A 24097-nucleotide genomic window follows, 5' to 3' on the forward strand; every position below is an offset into this window, starting at 1 on the left:
TTAAAGTGCCCACTTGACATTTGAAAGTTTCAATAGCTACACCAGAGGTTACTAGTTCATATAAGATGTTATTATTTATTTCTTAGAATCAAGAAAACCAAGATGCATGACTTTCTAATTTTAAGCACTGCCCCAGCAGTTCCTCAATCGTTATATAGTTCACAATCACTTCGTTCCAGTTCAAAAGTTCGCTCCAGTTCACTTTTCCTCAGATCGCTTTTCCTCAGTTCACTTTTCAGTTCACTAGCAGTTCACTTCAACCAGTTCGGTTCACTCACAACATTTTAAATCGTTATGGAATAACGTCACGGTTAACACATTATTGACCCCCCCCCCCCCCCCCCCCACACACACACACACACACACCCAGTCATACTACGAGGAGGCAAAGTCGACCTGACCGGTGATTAGATTATGTGGTATTGTACTATTGTAGCACTTAATCAAGATTTCCTGAATTTTAAATATTTGGTTGAAGACGGATCTGAGCGCATTGATCGCCTGCATCGAGGTATCTTTGTAGGCCTAGTGTTAGTGATTTAGGTAATATCAAACCGGGTGATCTATACTTTTTTTTACACCGACTACAAAAATGTATAGGGTGGATTTAAGGGATTGTTGGGGTGATTGTCTTTTCCCCCAAAATATGCCTTAGAAAAAAATCCCAATAAACTAGGGAGAAAATCCATATGTTCCTCAAGATTCCTGAATATAATCTCGATTCGTTGCTTCAGGCTTTTGGTCCTTCTAAATTGTCTCTTTGTTGACTTCCACACCCTCTGCCAACCGCCTTTAAAAGTCCGGGATCCGCCACACCAGGAGGTTTATTTTACATTGCGAAATATACGTTACTATATAAAGGTTCAATACTGAAAAGTGCATTTATTCATTATTCGCAAAAACTATTGCATTAATAGGCTTTAATATTGCATTAGCAGTCAAGTTAGCCTACATCTTTAAGATTATAATGTCACAGTAATAGCCAGAGTATGACCGGTACCCCAAATGGAAAGTTTGGTAGGGGTTGGGGTCAAGGGAAAGAGGGATTGCCGCATTCTCTACTCATTCATGGGATTTATAGATGTACAAATCTGAGAGAAAATATGTATTATGTATAAGGAAATTAGTTGGACAGAAAGGGGGATTTGATGTGTGATGCACCATGCACCATCCCACTTTCGTACTTCGAAGCTAACGACCAGGGTCAGGTATTTAGCCCCTGGGTGCTCATATAAGTGTCAACACAAACATGGCTTTGTATGGCTTATATGTGCATTCGTTATCACATTCTAATATAATATGGGATTCAACTTAAACAGAACACAACTGTTTCTGCAGTGTTATAAGGCTTCATAGTCTTCAGGTGTAGACAAAGGTTTCGAAGACAGATTTTTATTGCATTTTTTTTTTACTAACATTAGTACTGAGACAATAGTTTCTGCATAATATTCTCAGAAAAATTACGAGAATATATCACTTTGCCTTCCGTTGAAGTGCAAAAAAAACTATATATTACTGAAAAAAGTCATCAGGAAATATACATTTAAAACAATATTTTTCACTCTCTGATTTATAAAATATACGCTTCATATTTCATATACATTTCATATAATTTTCAAATTAAAAAGTGTTTTAAAACCAATGCATATTACTGGTGTAAAATTCTTTGACATAAGTTACTTTAACAAAATTTAAATTTAATTTAGAAAACAAGTAGGGAAAAAATCATTTTCATGGCCTTCAAGTTGTTTTTTTTTATAACGAAGTTTTATCACTCTTGGCTCCCACTCATTCACTGTTTTGTTCTAAATGGCACTCTTTGCACACAAGTAAAGACATTTTTAGCAAATCAACATCAAACTTCATTACCAAATCTAAAAATCATGGAAAAAGTAAATTTATTGATTGATTGATTGATTGATTTCTTATTTATCCTGGGTGATCCATTCAGTGAGAAAAACTCAATGATCAAAATAGGAATTACACAGATGATAAACAGACATTTACAATACAATACAAAACATCATTGCAAGATGACATCCCCCTCAAATTGAGAATGGAAACTCGGAATGTTGACAACACCCTAGCACAACACAACACCCCCTCCCATTTCCTGAAAGCTGGATCCGTCCCCGATAATGGATAGAATAAATCTGTATTTTTTAAGTGATCTAAACCTACATTGTGTAATTCTAACCAACAATTGGACAACAACAATTGGACTTTTTTGTTTTCTTGGTAGTCACTTACAGTCCAAACCAAATGGAAAGGCTTTGGCTCCATATTGGAAGATTTTATGTTTCTGAGGCAGAAAAACAACTGCATGTTTGTTGATTTAATGAAAACTAAAGCCCAGATTTGGAAAACTCCTAAGGGAAACGACTCCTTGTTAGTTTGTTGTGTTGTAGTAAGCTTCCAGGTAGCCATGCACAAACTCTTCCACCATGGAGCGGTCTGGTAAGCCCTCTGCCATCCCATACACAGCAGCCTGGTCAGGAGAAACAACACAAACAATTCAAACTTAGCTCCAACGAAGACTTGGACATTATGATTTGAACTACAACCTGTGAAGCATCATACAAGTACTTTAAAGGGAATATACAACATTTGCAAACATGAAGTACCTTACTGGACTGTCAGTAACTGACAGTCTAAAGCATCTCATCATGGCATCTGGTGTGCTGTCATTTTCAAAAGAAGTGTTATTTTTGGATCAATTTCCAACACTGGTAAGCCGAGCAGCGTTGGAAAAAAAAACGAGCTTTTTTTCAACTACTGCCCCCAATTTACCATATTTAGTTAGACCGCATTTTGCTTGTAATTGATAACACACCTATGAACGGGTACAAACCTGCTAGACTGGTTCCCTGACCTTACAATTCCCCGATATCTATAAATTGCTCCGTTTCATCTCAAGTGGGGTCGGGGAACCAGACTACATGAACATTTCTTGGTTTTTCCAGCATCTACGAACACAAAACTTTAAGTAAGTCAGTGTGACAATATTTGCCATAAAGTACTTACCCCCCCCCCCCAATCCATCCATTTCTGAAAGTTACAGCAAAAGCAAATGTTGTATATTCCCTTTAACAACTGAGCTAGCACTATGTTGAAGGGTTTTTTTCAATCCCTCACTGTCTGCATTCATTGGCACTTTTTAATGGACGGAAACCTCCATGTGATATGCGACCAGAAATAACTTCAATAAAGTTGTTTATTACAAATACACTGCAATGGGAAACTGACTTTGCCCTGACTTTTCTAGGACAGGATTCTTTTTCCCATTTTGGAATAGCATGGCTACAGGTTCAGCATATAACAACTTATTGAAGTAGCCGCAGCTCACCAGTGTAATCTTTCTTCTACCCAACAGCACTAAAAGTTTGACATGAATCAAACCTGGTTTGATTCATGAAAAACAAGCAAGTTGTTTCCCTACTACATACTATGCCTTCTGCCTTGGCCTTGGGGTCCTTCATGATCTCTGCGGTACAGTCCCTCAGGTCTTTCAAGAAGATGTCTGCCACGCCCGGAGCAGTGTGCATCTTGGTCACCGCAAAGTTCACCCTACAGGATGACACAAACAACACATTGTCAACGTCATTTTTTAAAACTCTTTGCCGTTTAAGGCACATAGGAACATTGGTAATTAGTACCCAGCAATGATATTAATATAATGATAAATACCTTGCTTAAAGGGAATGTACAACATTTGCTTTTGCTGCAATTTTCAGAAATAAATGGATTTGGAGGATTAGTATGTTATAGTAAATATTGTTAAACTGACTTGCTTCACGTTTTGGGTTCGGAGCTGCTAGAAAATCCAAGAAAACCAACCATGTTCTTGTAGTCTGGTTCCCTGACCCCACTTGAGATGAAACGGAGCAATTTATAGACTTTGGGGAATTGTAAGGTCAGAGAATCAGTCTAGCAGGCTTGTACCCCTTCACAGGTGTGTAAACAATTGCAAAGAAAATGCGGAATATCTAAATATGAAAAATTAGGAGCAGTATTTGAAAAAAAAGCCAGTTTTCTCCAACGCTGGTCGGCCAACCAGCATGTTGTACCTTCCCTTTAAAATGAAGGATTGATCACAAAATTAATACTCTGTGAATTTATTCCACCTGAAATGGTATAATTTAGAAGAAAACAACCATTAAAGATGGCTTTAAATTTGAGGATTTCCATTCAATACAATGGAGATTACCAACCCATTAGAATCTTAACATCATGCACACTAACTGGCTGACATGTCCCAAGTGCTGAGTTAGAGATTGTGCAGGAGAGGGTGCGTTTAAAAAAAATGTAATAGCAACATTTGAATCAGAAGTGCTAGCAACGGCATTCACTAACAAGGCCTTAAAAATCTGAATAGGTTTTCTCTATTTTTGTCAAAATGTATCCACTGAGCTTTAACTTCAAAAGGTTAGATGTAATGCACCTTACTTAAAGATTTTTAGCAGTTTTGTTGCTTCAAGCAAAAAAAAAACCTACAAAAGCAAATATTCCTAGGTTCCTTTAAAGGAGCAAATTCCATACTAAAACATAATATCCATTGTGAAAATATCCATGCTCCTTATCTGTATGAAAATGGTGGACAGCCTGTTTGGTCTTCTAAAATGTGGTTTCTGTTTCATTATTCACAATGCTACTTCTTAACATAGTATGAGGATATTGTTGCTGCACAAACAAAAGATAGCAAGACAGCAAGAAATGGAAGGTAATCTTCATGTTGCCCACCCTGAAGGGTACTGAACGGTAAACATGTGCCATCCCTGCGCCGTGAGGGCTGATCCTAAGCGATAGATGTCAAAACACTGTGATCCGATGGACAGGATGTTGACATCAGGTTTGCCGTAGACACACAAGCCTGGGATGTCACGGACACTGAAATGAGAAAGAGCATCAAAGGTTCAGCAAGAATCAAGTACCGAGAGAAAGCCAGATACTGGGCTTGATTGCGTTGTGAATTTTTACAAAGTTGTAATCTTCCTGCAATGTTGCTTTGTGAATGGTGAAAATAAGAAGGAACATCCTTGATGCCCAGTGCTACGACCATCTTCCAACATACTCCAATATATATTCATGCCATTCATTCACAGCACCAAAAGAACAATAAAATGCATCTAAGGGTATTCATAATTATGGAAATGGTACCTTTGGGAAACATTCTTCCAGGGAAAAGGTGAATAAAGAAAGGAAGAGCACCAAAGCTACTCTACAATTTGAGTGTAAAGTAACAATTTTTGGAAACAGACGTAAAATATACAGGATTCTTTGATTCCATCAAGTGCAAGGTGGTGTCCAGACCACTTGACACCAGATGATAAGTTCAACTTGTTGAAACCATGATCTTGAATGCCAAACTTCTACATGACTCACTGTTTCTCAATGTACTCTCTGGTTTGGATGACTTTGACAGCATTATCCATGTAACCATCTGTACCAACAGCCATCATGGTGGCCCAGCACGTTGCAATGATGGCACCCGACCTTGAGCCTTGAAAAGACACCACCACAAAAAAAAATAATAATAAAAATATCAATTTATTTTAATGCTGCATTCCAAGTACTTGGATGTGACGTTTTTAAGAAAAGTGCTATTTTTGTATCAATTTCCAATACTGCGGTCGGCCAACCAGCATTGGAAAAAACTGGCTTTATTCAAACAGTGGCCCCAATTTACCATATTAGTTAGGCCGCATTTTGTTTGCAATCAATTACACACCTATGAACGGATACAAGCCAGCTAGTTTGGTTCCCCGACTTTACAATTCCCAGACATCTTTAAATTACTCATTTCATCTTAAGTGGGGTCAGGGAAACAGACTACAAGAACATGATTGTTTTCTAGGTTTTTCCAGCATCTACGAACACAAAACTTGAAACAAGTCAGTGTAACAATATTTGCTATAAAATAGTAAACCCCCATATCAATTTATTTCTGAAAATTACAGCAAAAGCAAATGATATTCCTGTTAACTAATTAGTGTTAAAAACATTGTTTGGCTATTGCGAGGTAGTGAGTACATACTGCTTATAAAATTAACAAATAAACCCCCCAAAAACATATCAAAATTAACACCATCGCAATGCAGAATTTCATCAGATGTCAAAAAAGAGGTCCCTGTTTTTTTTTTCAGAACCTCACAAACTCATAAAAGAGATTTGTCACGGTGCCACTGTCAATCTTGATCTTACTGTCAAAAAAGCTTGAACATTTAAATTTTAACAGTTTGACATATTTTGTCTTGACCTGAGACTTACAGGGCCAAAGAACTGCTAAGCGCAAAAAAATACACTGAGCCCCGGAAACTATTTCTTAGCAAATGTAGGTTACTAGTAAAAATGTCATGTGATGTGTAATACTAGAAAATGGTTCTCAGCTATGATTTAGCCCTGATTAGCAGGTTCATGTACTTTAACTAAGCAGTATGTTTCAGCGGTTCCATTCACTTGGGCAAGGATGCAATGATCTAAACAGGCATTATAAATGTCACATGTGTCTTGAAATAAACATTTTTAAAGAAATTTCTCAAGAAATAAATTATCAACTGCTTACCACCAACTGCTGGTGAGGCATAAATTCCCCCACACCAGTCCGTGTTGACATAAAACTGTCCCATGCGGTATTTGGAGTTCTTGTACAGAATGAGGGAAGAGCCCTTGGGTGCCAGACCGTACTACAACACAGATAACAAATACAGGCCTTTAATACTGATTTTGTGTTGGAATTTTACATCTCCAAAAGAAGATGAGATGGGAAGGGTGAAATATTTAAGGTAACATTCCCAATGTGCTCTAAATTGTACGAAAGTTGGTATAGCTAAAAAATGTCTAAAATATTAAAACATCCAGAGGATGACCACATCTTAAGATGTATGTTTTGTAACAATAGCACACGGTCACGTGACAAAGCAAAAATAAATTCAGCTCTTTCAGTCATTTTGATAGTAGTTAAGTCTGACAGTTTTTCAATTTTCAATTCAATTCAATTCAATTCAATCTTTGTATCGGGTGGAAAGGTAAGGTGTATATGAACTGTTTGGTGTTTTGATTTTGTAATTTTTAATTGTAATAACTTTTCATCATGTTCTACTGAGAAATGCAAATATGTAATTTCCTGGTTGGATATAATAACACAGGCAGACAGACAGGCCTGCATGCAGTCATTATCTAACACTCAACATTCTCTCAAGTGTAATAAAGCATTTCATTTCCCTAAAAAAACCCAAAGCTGTGGAGTTAAGCAATGACATCTGTTAATAATTTGTTTGTCATATAATAAAAACTTCTGCCACCTAAAAATGACTGTAGAGGTTGTAGCATAATTATTTTGTGCATGAATTACACATTTCGTAACATTTGTGAAATATGTCTTATTAGACCTGCTATTCAACGTGTAGATACGCCATGGGTAATGACAGACTTGGACTCAAAGTCCCTCTCGATCGCAATTTTGTGACTCAGACATGACTCGAGTCACATCAGCAAAAGACGTCTGACTCGGCCATCTGAGACTCGAACTTGATGCTACTGACTCATGACTGACTATTTTGAGTCATATATCTTTTAGCAAAAATATTACCTTTTAAAGGGAAGATACAACATTTGCAAACATCACAAAATGAAATGATCAAATTATCACAATATATCTTACTGGATTGTTAGGGAATGACAGTCTAAAGCAACCTGTAAAATCGTGGCTCCTGGTGTGCTGTCATTTTCAAGTAAAATGGGATTTTTCCTATGCTGGTCAGCCGACCAGCGTTGGAGCAAACTTTTTTTTTTTTCAAAAACTGCTCCTAATTTTTCATAAGTAGTTATTCTGTGTCTTCTTTGCAATTGATTACACACCTGTGAAGGGGTACAAGCCTGCTAGACTGCATTCTTTGACCTTACAATTCCCCAAAGTCTGTAAATTGCTCCGTTTCATCTGAAGTGGGGGACCAGGACTACAAGACCATGATTGGTTTTCTTGGTTTTTCCAGCATCTACAACCCCAAAACATGAAACAAGTCATTTTAACAATATTTGCTATAACACACCAATCCTCCAAATCCATTTATTTCCGAAAATTGCAGCAAAAGCAAATGTTGTACATTCCCTTTAAAAAAATATTTTTCCAAAAGTTATATTTAAGTGATGACGGAACATTAAGCACACAAACTACAAATCTTGTTTTTAAATTCCAAAAACAGTGCAGTACTTATCACTTACATTTACATGTATGTGTGTCCATGTCCATACATACCCATTTCATACAAAATATGACTCAGACTCGGACTCAGACTTGAACCAAATGAATTGAGATGTGGATACGGACTCGGACTCCATCCAAGTGACTTGGACTTGGACTCAACACGAGTGACTCAAATACAGCCCTGCATAATTTTTCCTAATCAGCTGTAGGACCTCTTTTGCTAAGCAGTTACGTGTACTGACAGCTCAAGTGTGCAGTGACCCATAGATAATCACCTTGTGTGCATCAGCTGAGATGCTTGTAACTCCTTCCACAGCAAAGTCAATTGAGGGCAGATCCAACCCCGCCCGCTTGGCAAAGGGGATGATGAACCCACCCATGCAGGCATCCACGTGAACTGGGATGTTAAACCTCTTCCCAAGCTTAGGATAAAAAAAATGACCAGTAAAGGATTTGCCTGTAGAGGACATAGTGCATCAGTTTACACGCTAATAGGCTCGAGTGTGCACAAACCCTCAGCATCTTCATCTGAGTGCATGGTGGCAATGCATGATGGCTGCCCTGTTTCTTAAACAATAAATAACACGTTTACCACCGGTGTCACTATACCAATGGAGCCCATTTTATGCCAATAAATATATAATACCCGTACAATTATACAACAAACTGCACGCTTTCGTTTCTGCGCATCTGGGCAGAAGATGAAATAAGACCAATATTGCTTGGGCAAAATGAACTTACACAAGTAATTTTCAGCTTTCACTTTAATACTCACAATGCAGTACTTATACATGTGACAGCACAAATCAATTTTTGTTGGGGAAAAATACAGCTGTAGAAATGGTCGGAAAATGTCTGACATCCGAATGCGACCACCATCTGCTAAGCATGCTTCTATGTGGCCTACTGCTCTGGCCATATATTGCACTGGTAATTATGACCTGCACTATACATCTTAAGCCAATTAATCATCACTCTGCATTTTGTAGGGATGCCATCCACCACAAAAAAAACTATCTGTGGGGCAGTGTGCTTCCAAACATCAAGGAGATCAGCTATGGGTCACAAACAAAAAGCAGTGGTATTTATGGGCATATTTTGTACTACCTTGCAGATATCCTACTTACCTGCCCAATGTCTTCCACTTGTTCGATGACTCCATAGGGGAAGGATGGGGCTGAGGCAACAAGCATACAGGTGTTCTTGTTGATTTTTTTCCTCAATGCCTAAAAGAAAAGCCCAAAGATCACTTTCCAGTAACGGAGTATTTCAATATAAATTAAATATCTTATTTTTTGCAAGCAAATTTATGCTGCATTTAATCTATACATATTACAATAACATGTTCAAATGTTCATTTGAAAACAATCAAAATCTGTAACGTTTCAATGGAACTTAATTCTTTAATAAATGGTACCCTATGTTTTCCTAAAGGGGCAGCAACGTCTGTAGATGTTAAACTTTAAAAGCATTAGCAGCACCTAAATACTTGATCACATACCATCCCTGGAAGACCAGCAAACTACATATGTGACTAGCTCTACAAAAAAGGGTAGTATGTCGCAAAAAACTGAACTGAGAAATCAAGTTATATACATGGTTGGAATGCCCACAATTTAAGCTTTCATTTGGTGTATAATAGAGCTCCATTGCCCCTCCCGGAAATATGACGTATTTTGCATATTAATTACTTCCTTGGAGTTCAAATTGCACAAATGAGAAAACAGGCTTTGAAATAGCTGGCTTTGTTGAACAACAGCAGAACGATGCACACAAAATGGTTGGTTTTTCCACTTTGTTCATCAAAATCAACATTTCTGTGAATGAAACATGAAACTGTAGGTATTAATGATAAAGATGACATTCATGACAAAAAATGAAAATCACATTTTAACAAAATTTTCACCCTCTCAATTTTGAGCAGGCCATTACACAATAATGCTAGGCGCGACTTAATACCCTTTTTGTGGAGCCAGTCACATATAAACATCGATCTAAACTGTATACAATTTATTGTGTTCGCTGAGTGCGATAGGCTGACAGGGCAAGTTCAACGTCTAGTGCCTATCCTACATGGGACCAAACATTCACTGGGACAGGTAGAAGCCTCTGTACAGTGTTGGCTGAACAGTAGGTAACCAGCTTACAAGCTCCGCTTTTAGGAAACCAGTCCTCCTCCACTTATTGTTAAATGAGGGTTTGGTAAATTTACACCTATTGACATTGGCTTCTGATCGAAGCATTAATGCCGGGATGTATTTCGGCTTATTTTCTCTACTTTTGCCCAGCCTTTTGGTGACTCACCCTGAGATTCACCAGCTTGGTCTGGGGATCCACAGGGACTTCAGTGTAGCGCATTTTGAAGTACTTGGCTGCCTTTGCAAAAGCAGCATGGGCACTGCAGGCGACTAGGCTGAGAGAAAGAAAACATTGTAACTAATTGGTGAAAAAAACAAGATTGACTAAATGTAAATAATTGCCACTAGTTACGGTAACATGCATGCCGTTATGTGCTCTGTGTGAGACTGGACAGGGCACTATGGGCAGTGGATGGTAGAACACGCTACTACATGCAGTTCATGTGCAACCTTTCAATACATGGGGGAATCAGATGAGTAGCATTTTAATAAGGAAGGCAAAGTTTGGCAAATCAAGAGAGTAAGTTGATATTTCTGGTCCTTCAATCATTTTCTGCACTCCAAAGGAGGGAACCTGTTTAAAAAGAGGAAGACCTACCTTATTTGCTGGCTAGTGAATCATATGTGCTATTATCAGAAATTCAGAATTTATGCAGTATGCATACCAGCAAACAGAAGAATTTTCAAAGGCTGATATTTACCTCAATTGTCAAGCAATTCTGGGGTAATCCAGAAGAGTCAAGTTCTAGTACAGACTTATCCAGCACCATGCTCAGTCGTAGGTACCACAACTTCTAATTTTGCTTCTCATTTTGGAAGTTGGAATATACAATGTAAGTCTTTATCTCATTCCTATTAAAACAATGCCAAATGATCAAATACACACTAACATAGTTGTGCAACATTTTTAAATTGACCATTCTAAATGTCTGATCCTGACAAACTGTAGGGGCTTACATTTCTGGTGTCTTGATCCCCTGTTTATAAGCTCGTTCTCGGTATGCTTTGCAAGCCATTAGGATACTCTCCGTCCCGCCTGATGTCATCTGTTTACATTGAAAAAAAAAGAAAACCAGAAATGACTTTGCATCATCGACAAACATGGAGCTGTTGTAGCCTTTGAACATTGTTGAGAGTTGAGTGTTCGAGAGTTGGAGTTGAGTGGTCGAGAGTTGTATGATTTTTGCAAGAAGTATGATGAACTGATCAGATACTGGATACACTTTGGTCCTGACTACATTTAGGTCTTTGATTCCATATATGGTTCAGGCTACATTTAGTTACAGGGTTAGAAATTAGGTACCCTTAGCCTTAATTTAGGTTTTGTAAAACACTGAGGAGCTGCCTGTACATGGTTTCTATGACTATCTTGCCACTGAGACCATTACACAGCCGGCCTCCAAGTATAGTACTCACTGTCCCACAGGTGTCAGGCCCACCATGAAAGAAATCACAGCACATAGCCACTACCTCAGCCTCCATCTTACGTGTCCCTGGAAACACATCTGGGTAGAGGAGGTTATCACCAACAAACAAACCATATATCTATACAAAGAGAAAATATATTTGAAATCTCACAACTATTTGATGAGAAAAGAGATAAAAGGTGTTAGTTAATAATAAGTACAGTGCACATGTACCTATAATATTTTGAGTACAAAACTGACATTGACAAGACAAAGTTGAGCCAACCTTTGCCATTAGCTTGTCATGTCCCTCTCCGCAATTGTATACACCTCCAGATAGTCGGCCCCCTTGCCAGTCAATTTTCTCTGTAAGGAACCAATTAGATAATTCAATTTTGCCAAACACAGGTTTCCATTTTTAAAAACAATTTTTGTAAGGAAAATACTTGAAAATTTGAAACTGGTTTTCAGGTTAAACCTAGTTTACAGACTTTTCCATTCACCAAAATGAAAAATGGATGGTAATTTTTAAGTGGAAAATTGCATAGATAAATTTCTGTGTAACCCAATATGTAACAATCAGACACAACTTCTTGTCTCCTTGAACTTGACCCCTGCATAACATCAAGAAAATTGGAAAAGTGCACAACACGCTCCCTTAATTACTGTCCCTTTAAAGAACGTGCTCATTGTAGGACCAAAAAAAATAAAAATCGGAGGGGGGGGGGGAGAGGAGGCTTGATTTACCATTTAATTAAAAGCACAATGTACAGCTGTGTGAGGACTTGGCTTATGTCTACATTACACTGCAAATCATTCAGCAGAAAAGGTTTTTTTACCCCTCATTTTCAGTTGACAGCCATGTAACAGGAAAAAAATGTCTTTTGTCTGCACTAGTTTTGGAATAAATGGAATGTAGATCTTTCGGGATTACAATAGAAAGTGAACAATTTGAACCTGAATAAATCATTGGCTCTATATGAGTCTACACAGCACAATATATGAAGTCCACAGAACTCTTTGACATACTCACCCATGCTTTTATATTTGCTTTGTGCAAGGTCGAACACTGCCTCATAGGTCATTCCCTTGTCTGGTAAATGTGTATTGTAGACATACCCTGGTGGTAGGGGGAACAAGTCCTTAGCTATGCTGGCTTTCGTCTTATCTAATTCTTCCTGTATCTGTTGTTATACATAAATATATAAAGGGATAAAATATACTAAGCCTAAATTGGAGAGATTCACCCTACAAAAAAAAAGCTGCCACTGACAATACAAATAAAGTTAACATCCAACTGAACTGCAAAACAGTATTCAATGTTAACTGGGCGAAAAGGACTCAACACTGAGTTTTAAGTTTGTTTTGATTTGATTTTTTTTTGTCAATAACAATCCTTTCTTACTGTCAAAGCTTTTTGACATTCAAAAGCATTTTCAATAGCAACAGACTTATCAAAACTAATCCAAAATGTCAACACGATCATAAATGGATCGACTTTAAAATAAGTTTTTTTTGCAAGCTTAAAGAAATAGAATGTCACTCGAGTGGAACTGAACAAAAAAATTAAAATGCTAAAAGAAAGACTTAAGGGCTTGCATGGTGGACATGATCAATAAATTGATTGATTCAACATGATTCAGTCAATGTGAAAAAGAGCAAGAACTCTACCCTGTCTCAGCCAAGTCATCAAGTCCTTGGACATTAAGACCCAGATTGGGACTGCATGAGTCCTTAACAGTTCAAGTCCAAGTCAGATCAAGACTGAGACCACCAACATTGGGTCTCAAGACCACCCTTAAGCCTGAAATCCAACACTGCTTCATCAACGTAGCAAATATTTCACGATAAACAATTACCTTTCGACCAATAACAGGAAGGCTACGAACCACTCGAAAGAAGAACAGTTTGGATCTCTGAAACAAACCTGACAGAAACAAAAACATTGATTTTCTTTTTACTTAATGGTATCGTACATGTGAACGAGATCTGTAGCCTAATACTCATGTCTTCCCAGGCATATCCTGTGATGGCAAAACAAAAACAGATCAACTCTTATGTGAACCAAGTTCTCCAAACTTCCATGAAGCAAATTAAAGATGAGGTCTTGAGAACTTCAACAGCCAGGCAAGCATAATATTGGACTTAACTATACATGTCATTTAAAAAAAAAGATGAAGATTGATGATGAAGTACATGTATCATTGTAAAAATGTACACGCAGTACACAAGAAGAGACTTCACTGAACATTTGTAAATGGACTTAGGACACTCAAATCACAGTAACATGCAATATTGTAATCCAATTGTCAAAAGTCATTGCAAGTCATTCACAAGTCCATAATAGGTCATCCAGCCGTAACAAAGGCATTCCTCTGTCAGTTTTCATCCCCATTTGACTTGGGCAAGATTTGCCTACAACTCGATATACAGTGAAATCTTGATAAGCATACCTCAAGGGAACTGTTCAATATTTGACTTAAGCAGAGTTTTGAGTTAAGCAGGTACGTTGTATATCATTGTTATACTGCTGAAGGGAATGGATTCTTTGTTTGACTTAACAGTAGTTTTGAGTTATCAGAGTTTGACTTATCGAGATTTCACTGAAGTGTGAGTCCAAAATTTCTTGATTACTAGACGAAGCATGGATTATAGAGTGTTCCTAGAAATGAACCATGAATTAAACAAAAAATATGAAAATAAAGTCTATCCGTGATACTGGCAGTATACAGTGTGTAGACTGGACTCACTCAATTCATGAAGGAAGAGTTCCTGCCACAGCCATCCCAAGGCCAGCGTGGCTAAGAAGGTACCCAGGATGAGCTCCCAGGCCTTGTGGCCACTGCATTGCTGGTTGATGAGCACGTACACATCATTCAAATACAGCTTACTTATCTCCTGCACAAGTAACAAAGTTGTTCTATTAGGACTCAATGCACAATAGGCCTTGTAGTAAATATGGACGTGTTCTAAATGTTTAAAATATCACTAGGGTACGTACCTCAAAAAAGCCATAAACAACTACTGAAAAATACCAGATACTATAGGCAACTAACAAAATCTAGTTCAAAGCACTTAAAAGGTATACTTGAAAACTCTTAAAAAAAAAAAAAAAAATACACACGAGCACAACCCCCATATTTGGAGATGTTCCGGATATATATTCTTAAACTTGTATAACAAAAAAAAATAAAAGGCTCAACTTTTTTTTAGGTCAGTTTCAAATATTCGGACCCCCCCCCTCCCCCCCCCCCCCCCGGCTATAAGATGGCCTGACAACCTGTACCTGTGAGGTAAAAGAGCCAGAAAACGACCAGTAAACAATATTTTTAATAGTGGTAGTGGTGGCATTAAAAGCCAGATTTTTAAAAATCGCTTTTGATTTTAGAACTTGAACCGGATTATTAGATGGATTTCCCATCCATCGATACAAAAACATGCAATGTTCATCTGTAAGTTTTCCATCCAGTCAGAGAAATTCACTAATTAAACATACACCAATTTCCACTTTCCACTTTCGGTTTAATGGGTAAATTAATCAGGCATAGCCTTTGTGACCCCATATCCTATTTTTTCCTTCTTCCACTGAGAATCCAGCCTTTTCTTGAATGCTGCAACAGTTTTGCCATTCACTACTGCTCAGTGCGGAAGGGTTATGCTTATTACTTTGTGGGTGAAGATGCTCTTCCTACAACCAATGTTTTCCTTCAAGGATTGGCTTGAAGAGTTTAAGAGAGTGACCTCTTGTACTGGTTCTATCTGCTTTTTGGAAGAATCTGCTGCTGTCTACTTTTTCAAAACCTTTCAATATCTTGAAAGTCTCAATAAGGTCCCCTCTTTCTCTTCTTTTCTCAATGGAATACAGGTCTAGAGCTTGCAATCTATCTTCATATGAAAGCTCCCTTAGAGCTAGGACCAATTTGGTGGCCCTCCTTTGTACCTATTCTAAGACATGCTTATCTTTTTCCAGCCATGGGCACCATGATTGGACACAGTATTCCAGATGCGGTCTGATGTATGTTTTGTATAGAATCAGGAAGCTGTCCGTATTGATGTACTTGAATGATCGCTTCACCACCCTGAGACAATTCATTCCCTTCACTGCCGCTTTGCTGCACTGTGTTCTTGATTTGAAGTCTGGTGTTAGGTAAACTTCCAAGTCTTTTTACTTCATCTTTCTTCATCTGTTGATTCAAGTGTCGTCTCCCCCATATGATAATCAGCCTGTTGGTTTATACCTGTTCTAATGTGCATGGTTTTACATTTCCCAGGGTTAAAGCGAAGCAGCCACTTGTCAGACCATTTCTGTAAATTTTCAAAATCGTCTTGGATTTTTTTCCGCATCTTCTTCTCTACTGATGCTGTTGTATATCTTTGTATCGTCTGCAAACATCTGTATGTTACAACTGACATGGTCCGGGAGATCATTTAATGGGGGTACGCCACTCACTACATCAGCCCAATTTGAAGAGGCACCTCTGACTGCAACTCTTTGAGTCCTTCCCATCAGGAACGATTCTATCCATTTCAGTATTTTTCCATTTTATCCGTAGGTTTAACTTGTTAACTAGTCTTCTATGTGGCACTGAATCAAAGGCCTTCTGGTAGTCCAGAAAAAATACATCAACAGGGTTGCCTTCATCTAAGTTGCTAGTGATGTCCTCTAAGGTTGTCAACAGATTGGTGAGGCACGACTTGCCCTGCATGAAACCATGCTGACTATCCTCAAAATTGTTCCAGTATTTTGCATGGTATGCAAGTAAGGCTGACGGGCCTGTAATTTCCGGCTTTTGTCCTGGCACCTTTCTTGAATATTGGAGTCACCCTTGCAGTCTTCCACTCTTTGGGCAGCTTGCCGGAGTCCATAGATTTTCTGAAGATGATGAATAATGGTACATGTACTGCCAACTCCTGACTGCACTCTCTTAACACCTGGTGTGCATTTGGTCTGGTCTGGGGCATTTGTCTTGAGAGCATCCACTTTTTCCTGTACATCTTCTACTGTGAATTCAATATCTCGTTCTAGTGAACTATTCTGATCAACTGGCCTTTCCATGTGGGGAACTTCACCATCAGGCTCATTTGTAAAGACTGACTGGAAAAAATTGCTCAGAATCTCAGCCGCTTCTTCAGCCCTCTTGATCGTATTTGGATACACCGCCCCATTCTCTCTCCAATTGGGAAATTCCAGATTTCACGGAAAGATTTCCATATACGAAGTTCACTCAACACCCTGTGTACAAACCCTATGAGATTGGACTGAAAAATTCTAAGTCTTTTCTAAGAAAATGCTTGTATTTTCTCACTGCTCAAATTGACTTTGATGACATGAAATTGCTACCTGGGGCCTTGTTAGTCAATACAGAGGAAAATTTGTGAACTTCGCATATGGTAATCTTGCCAATTTCACTTTTTGCTTTCTCCTCAGACCTCAGCTTTAACAAGGAATTTTGTAATTCACAGTAGCTATCGTTATGGCAGTCGACCATCTGGTTTCCTGACCTAATATTCAACGTCAGGATCTTTGGCTCTTGGAACCAGAATATCAACCGAGTGGTTTTGAGGGACTTTATTTCCCATGAAACAAAATCCTCTAAAGCCACAGATCGTGAAGACAAAAATTAAATCTATTTCAATAACAAGTAGGGTCTGATTTAGAAACATAACAGAAAACTATTAGGCCTACTAATAAGTACTAGTATATTATAAGCCTAAAAGCACCACACAAAAAAAGACCAAAAAGAAAATGTCCCCATTGCGGATTCAATCCTGGCATGCATGGTAGCCAGAACAACATTAAACAAATCAAGCTACCAAAGCACTCTAGTTGGAAAGGTAGTAGGCCTATGTGATATCTATAGATTCACAATTTTTTCTTCTTCACACAGGCACAGGCCTAGGTCTAGGCTACATGATTATGATACATGTGTAGCGTTCACTTTAAGTTTCACTGTACTGCGCCTTTAACGCATCTTGTATATATATATGTTACATGTAGTTCAGAGGCCAACCTTCATGCATTCATTCATGGAGTGTCGTTTCGTTATCGTTCGTCTATACTAGTTTTCTGTCACACACACAATATTTACAGTGCATTTCCTATACTTTCACTTGGAAGTACATGCTAGAATCAACACTATTCTTTACATGATTTAGTAAACATTGGCAGAGCTATTCCAGTGAGCAATCCAAGCTTCTCTTGTGGATTTTTGTGAGTGTGTATTGACCGAACTTTGTGTGCATATTCACCACGTGAGTTAAAGCCAACTCGCCCCGCATTCACGGCGCGGGCAGTTGCCCCGTTCGCGTTGCGTTGTGCATGGACTCGGCCCAGTTTTGGCTGTTTATATACTTCAACTTGGTTAGTCATTTAACTTGCAATAAACTCGGAGTTAAAGTAGGACAGTATAAACAATTCCTATATTGGTGACCCTGACCTGAGCCGAACAACATGAAAACCAAATCTGACTCTGATCATGCTGATTCCAAACCGGGCACATCCAAAGGTGCTACTGCTAGTTCATCTCCATCTGCACCCACAACATCAGCTGCAGTGACTTTGAAGTTGCCTCCATTTTGGCCCAGTGACCCTGCGCTTTGGTTTGCGCAAGTTGAAGCGTAATTTCTAACCCGTAACATCACTCAGCAACACACCAAATTCGCATACGTGGTTAGTTCCTTATAGCCAGAGTTTGCAACTGAAGTGAGGGACATCCTCATTTCACCCCCCGAGCATAATGCCTACGACAGCCTGAAGACTGCCCTCATCCGTCGAACCTCCGTATCAGAGCAGAAAAGACTGCACCAGTTGCTAATATCGGAGGAGCTGGGGGACCGCAAGCCTTCACAATTACTACGTCGTATGCGGCAGTTGTTAGGAGACAACACGCTCGAAGAAAACATCATGAAGCAACTGTTTCTTCAGAGATTACCGACCAACGCCCAACTAATCCTGGCATCAACATCTCAAACGACACCCATTGAGCAACTCGCAGAACTTGCAGACAAGATTGTTGAAGTTTCTGTCTCGCCTACTGTACATGTGGGGACAGTTTCATCCAGCCAGCCGGGCAGTTGGTCGCCTCTAACAACCATGCCAAGTTCAGATATGCTCAAACTACAAGCCAAAGTTGACCAGCTAACCCAACAAGTCAGCGCTCTCACATGCCAACTCACCGGTCAGCCCCGTGGGAGATCGAGGAAGCGTGACACAACCCCACCCAATCGACGCCCATCTCGCAGTCGCAGCCCATCACACTCTGGCACTGACTGCTGGTATCACTGGCGATTCGGCGCTGATGCCAGAAGGTGTGTGTCCCCATGCAGCTTCAAACCCCAACAACAACAGGGAAACTCCGATGCCAGAGACTAAAGGCGACGAGTCTCCCTGGCACCGACACCAATAGTCGCCTATTCTTCATCACTGAACGCAAGACAGGGGCCCCGGTTCCTGGTAGATACAGGAGCGGAAGTGAGCGTTTGGCCTCCATCGGCTGCGGGTAAACGTCATGCCCAGTCTTCATCTATCAATCTTCAAGTGGTGAACAAATCTCCCATCAACACATATGGTGAGAAGTCACTCACTTTGGATGTCGGGTTGCGTCAAGTCTTCCGTTGGGTATTCATTATCGCGGACCTGCCGAACCCAATAATTGGAGCAGATTTTCTCCAACACTTCGGACTGCTAGTCGATGTTCAGCGTCGCAAACTCATCGACTCCACTACAAGCCTCACCGTAGGTGGAATCGGTTCAGACGCCATTCCCATCAGTCCAACAGTTGCCAAGCTGAGTGAGTCGCCCTATGAAGTGATCCTCGGACAATTTCCAGAACTGACACGTCCGACTTACACTGCCAAGGACGTCAAGCACTCTATAACGCATCACATTGTGACTAAGGGTTCCCCAGTGTCAGCACGCCCAAGATGCCTGGCACCCGACAAGTTCATCATGGCGAAAGACAAGTTCAATCATATGCTTGATATTGGCATCATCGAAGCTTCGGACAGTGCATGGTCGTCGCCATTACATATGGTGGCCAAGAAGTCAGGTGACTGGAGGCCGTGCGGAGATTACCGTGCCCTCAACTGCGTTACAGTACCCGACCGCTATCCGATTCCCCATCTGCATGACTTTACAGCCAATCTGGAGGGTAAACGCGTGTTCTCAAAGATCGACTTGGTACGCGCTTACCACCAAATTCCAGTCCATCCTGACGACATCCACAAGACCGCCATCACAACACCTTTTGGTCTGTTCCACTTCCTTCGTATGCCCTTCGGCCTGCGGAATGCCGCTCAGACTTTCCAGCGATTCATCGACATGGTTACGCAAGACTTACCTTTCGTGTATGCCTACATCGATGACATTCTGGTCGCCAGTGAGACAGAGGACCATCTTGAGTACTGGCGTCTTCTCTCTTTCCGAATATGGCATTATCATCAACCCATCCAAATGCCAGTTCGGGGTTCCCACCATCGATTTCCTGGGACACAGAATCGACGCTGATGGTATCCGTCCCATGAGAGACAGAGTCGACACGATTGCAGAGTTCCCTCAGCCTACCTCCACCCGTCAGCTGCGCAGATTTTTGGGACTGGTAAACTTTTACCGTCGTTTCGTGCCAAACTGCACAAGCATGATCGCCCCGCTGACAGACCAGCTGCGAAAAAGACCCAACCAGTCACGCAAATCAAACAAACTGAATTGGACACCTGAATGCCAGACAGCGTTCCTGCAGATCAAGCAATCACTCGCTGACACCACACTTCTCGCTCACCCTTCTCTGGTACTACGTACCAACTGCCATGATGGTGGACGCCTTGGACACGGCAGTTGGCGGTGTGCTTCAGCAACTTTCCGAAGGAGTATGGCACCCCCTGGCCTTCTTCTCTCAGCGTCTTAAACCTGCAGAGAGTCGCTATAGCACCTTTGGGCGCAAACTACTGGCAATGTTCTTGTCAGTCAGACACTTTCGACACTTCATCAAAGGACGAGAGTTCTGCATTTACACTGACCACAAACCGTTGGTGTATGTTCTCAACTCCAAACCTGATCGGCATTCACCCAGAGAAGTTCGTCACCTCGACTATGTATCTCAGTTTACATCCGACATTCGTCACATCAAGGGCACAGAGAATGTTGTAGCGGATGCGCTTTCCCGATCTCACATCAGTGCCTTGACCACATCGACCCAGATTGACTTCGAGCAGATGGCCATGGATCAGACACATGACCAGGAACTCCAAGGACTCCTGGAATCACCCACATCCCTGGACCTCAAGCAAGTTCCGATACCAACCTCAAGTACATCCATCTGGTGCGACGTGTCAACAGGTCATGAATGCCCTTTCGTACCCCAAAACAACAGACGGAGTGTGTTCGATTCCTTGCACAATCTGTCTCACCCTGGCATTCGAGCAACACTGAAACTGGTTGGTTCATGCTACGTCTGGCCACGCATGAACTCAGACATCAGAGCATGGGCCAAGGCCTGTGTCAAGTGCCAGAAGTCCAAGGTCCACAGCCACACCAAGACTCCGTTTGGAACCTTCGCATCTCCTGATGCACGTTTCGATCATGTGCACATAGACATCGTGGGACCACTCCCCCTTCCCAGGGATATTGCTATCTACTCACATGCGTTGACAGGTTTACACGCTGGCCAGAAGCAATAACTATACCCGACTGCACCGCTGAAACAGTCGCCAAGGCCTTTGTGAATAGATGGGTCTCCATCTTTGGTGCTCCGTCTACGATAACCACAGACCGTGGACGACAGTTTGAGTCGACCCTGTTCCACGCTTTGATGGTTCTCCTAGGTACCAGACGTACGCAAACAACATCGTACCACCCCATAGCAAACGGTATGGTTGAATGCCTGCATAGACAGCTCAAAGCCTCTCTCAAATCGAGTACTAACCCTCAACGTTGGACCGAAGCATTACCACTCATCCTCCTCGGGATCCGCACAGTGGTAAAGCAGGATCTTGGTTGCTCCACCGCCGAGTTGGTGTTTGGCACCACCCTGAGACTTCCAGGACAGTTTGTTGCACCTCCCAACGATTCTGATAATCTCGCTGACCCTGCAGACTATGTTCACAGACTGCAACACACGATGCAGCACATCAGACCCACACCGCCTCGGTCGCGAGACAGAACTGCACAAATTGGATTGGATGTTGTGCACGCATGTATTTGTCCGTTGCGATCATGTGCAGAAACCCCTCCAAACACCCTACAAAGGTCCATACCGAGTACTCAGCCGGACAGACAAGTACTTCACACTCGACCTGGATGGAAGGCAGGACACAGTCAGCTTAGATCGGTTGAAAGTTGCTTACCTCGATACAGATACCATCCCTTCCCAGCCATCTACCCTAGAGCTTAAGCGTGTACAGCCATCTCCTGCCATCCATACGCACACTGTTGATGACCAACACACAGCAACACCAGCAGCTCCACGGCACACGCGTTCTGGCCGGCATGCTCATTGGCCAAGTACACAGACTTTGACTGTGGTTGATTTAACCTGAACACTTATCGCTCGCTTCAATACCATTTTGCGATCTAGAGGGGGGCCGATGTAGCGTTCACTTTAAGTTTCACTGCACTGCGCCTTAAACGCATCTTGTATATATATGTTACATGTAGTTCAGAGGTCAACCTTCATGCATTCATTCATGGAGTGTCGTTTCGTTATCGTTCGTCTATACTAGTTTTCTGTCACACACACAATATTTACAGTGCATTTCCTATACTTTCGCTTGGAAGTTACAAGCTAGAATCAACACTATTCTTTACATGATTTAGTAAACATCGGCAGAGCTATTCCAGTGAGCAATCCAAGCTTCTCTCGTGGATTTTTGTGAGTGTGTATTGACCGAACTTTGTGTGCATATTCACCGTGTGAGTTAAAACCAACTCGCCCCGCATTCACGGCGCGGGCAGTTGCCCCGTTCGCGTTGCGTTGTGCATGGACTCGGCCCAGTTTTGGCTGTTTATATACTTCAACTTGGTTAGTCATTTAACTTGCAATAAACTCGGAGTTAAAGTAGGACAGTATAAACAATTCCTACACATGCAAGTGACATAATGATAAGCAGGATAAGTGACTATGTACATGATGTATATGTAACCACCTGCAGTGACCATATTGACCTGGTATTCTGTGTTTTGTATTAGTATAAACTAGGACTACGAATCGCCTTTTTTAACATTTGGACATGGTCAGGCGATTCGTAGAGTCAGATCATCAAAACACATAGTCCGAGTAAAACCTATAGGACTGAAGGACTCCTAGTCCTATAGCCTAGGCTAGCTCTACTGAGTAGAGCGTTGAATTACGGGTACCCGTAATTCAACGCTCCACTCAGTAGAGCTAGCCTAGGCTTAGACCCGTGAACGTGGCGTTGTATACAACGCCACGCGCTTCCCTCGGGTAAATACAAGCGAAAGCATTCTATCTTTTGATCCGCTACATATGACCATGTATAATTTCGCCCATGGGTGAATCACTTACTTGTTGGGCTTCCTGTGAATATACGCGAGTGTTGGATCTGTCATTGCCAAGAAATTTGATGTAAAATACGGCACAACTTTGTCACAACGAATGTTTCAAAATGATCAGAAATCTAAGACAGGCATGACACTCTGGTACCCCGAGTTCCGCATGCGCAAAACGGTTGGAGTATCACGAGTGGGTACCAGACTAACCGTCTTACATGGCAGGCTGACCGTAATACCATATATATTTCTGCTAAATCCACTTCGAAAGTCTGTCAAATTACCCAGTATAATTGCTGGTCCATTGTGCAAGGGTTTGTTTCAGGGATCTTTCAATAAATGAAGGTTTTTCAAACCAAATGTGCCATATTTCTCTAATCTTTTTCATTTTTCCTTCATCTTCATAATTCTGCCGAAAAAAAATTCTGCTGATTTCTGTACAACTCATTTTTGTATGCAAATATTCTGTCAAATGTAGCCAAAATTCGGCTAGAACGGTCACTCCATCTTTGTAACCGCGGATCACAATAGAGTCTTTTTACTATAGACTAAAGCGTGGCTATGTATATAGCCACGTTCACGGGTCTAGCCTAGGCTATAGTTCTTTACTCGGACTATGTGTTTTGATGATCTGTGGCTCAACAACGTTCTCAAACGCACACTAAAGTTACCTTCAGGTCTTCCACTACATCCATGCTTCTATATCGTGCAGATGTCAGGCAGTAAGTGCCTCCAGATATCCACAAAGTGAGCTACCAAAAATGTTCTCAAAATCTGAATGCATCGAGTGATGACGACGAGTGATGACCGGCCCGCCCCGCCCCCTGAGCAAAATAAGACAGTATTC

The 24097-nt window shown here is 40.8% G+C and overlaps 1 protein-coding gene across 1 annotated transcript; it reads right to left on the reverse strand.

The window, feature by feature from the left end:
• Nucleotides 1-1366: 1366 nt before the first annotated feature.
• LOC119723800 (sphingosine-1-phosphate lyase 1-like) lies at nt 1367-24078 on the reverse strand. Its single transcript, XM_038194666.1, has 15 exons — nt 23922-24078; nt 14498-14645; nt 13607-13674; nt 12781-12931; nt 12034-12113; nt 11758-11886; nt 11299-11387; nt 10508-10616; nt 9331-9429; nt 8479-8625; nt 6563-6683; nt 5383-5500; nt 4741-4887; nt 3447-3567; nt 1367-2488 (listed from the first exon to the last, which is right to left on the reverse strand). The coding sequence occupies exons 1-15, from the start codon at nt 23943-23945 to the stop codon at nt 2390-2392; spliced, it is 1650 nt and encodes a 549-aa protein (XP_038050594.1). The 5' UTR covers nt 23946-24078; the 3' UTR covers nt 1367-2389.
• Between the last annotated feature and the right edge of the window lie 19 nt (nt 24079-24097).

The sequence above is a fragment of the Patiria miniata genome, unplaced genomic scaffold (genome assembly GCF_015706575.1).
Source record: "Patiria miniata isolate m_02_andy unplaced genomic scaffold, ASM1570657v1 HiC_scaffold_17, whole genome shotgun sequence".
Taxonomy (NCBI): domain Eukaryota; kingdom Metazoa; phylum Echinodermata; class Asteroidea; order Valvatida; family Asterinidae; genus Patiria; species Patiria miniata.

Coding starts and splice junctions, on each gene's coding strand:
- LOC119723800 (XM_038194666.1), bottom strand. CDS start 23,945: ATGGATGTAGTGGAAGACCTGAAG. Junction 13,675..14,497: donor ACTCTTCCTTCATGAATTGA/GTGAGTCCAGTC, acceptor TGTTTCTGTCAG/GTTTGTTTCAGAGATCCAAA. Junction 11,887..12,033: donor ATGACAAGCTAATGGCAAAG/GTTGGCTCAACT, acceptor CTCTTTGTATAG/ATATATGGTTTGTTTGTTGG.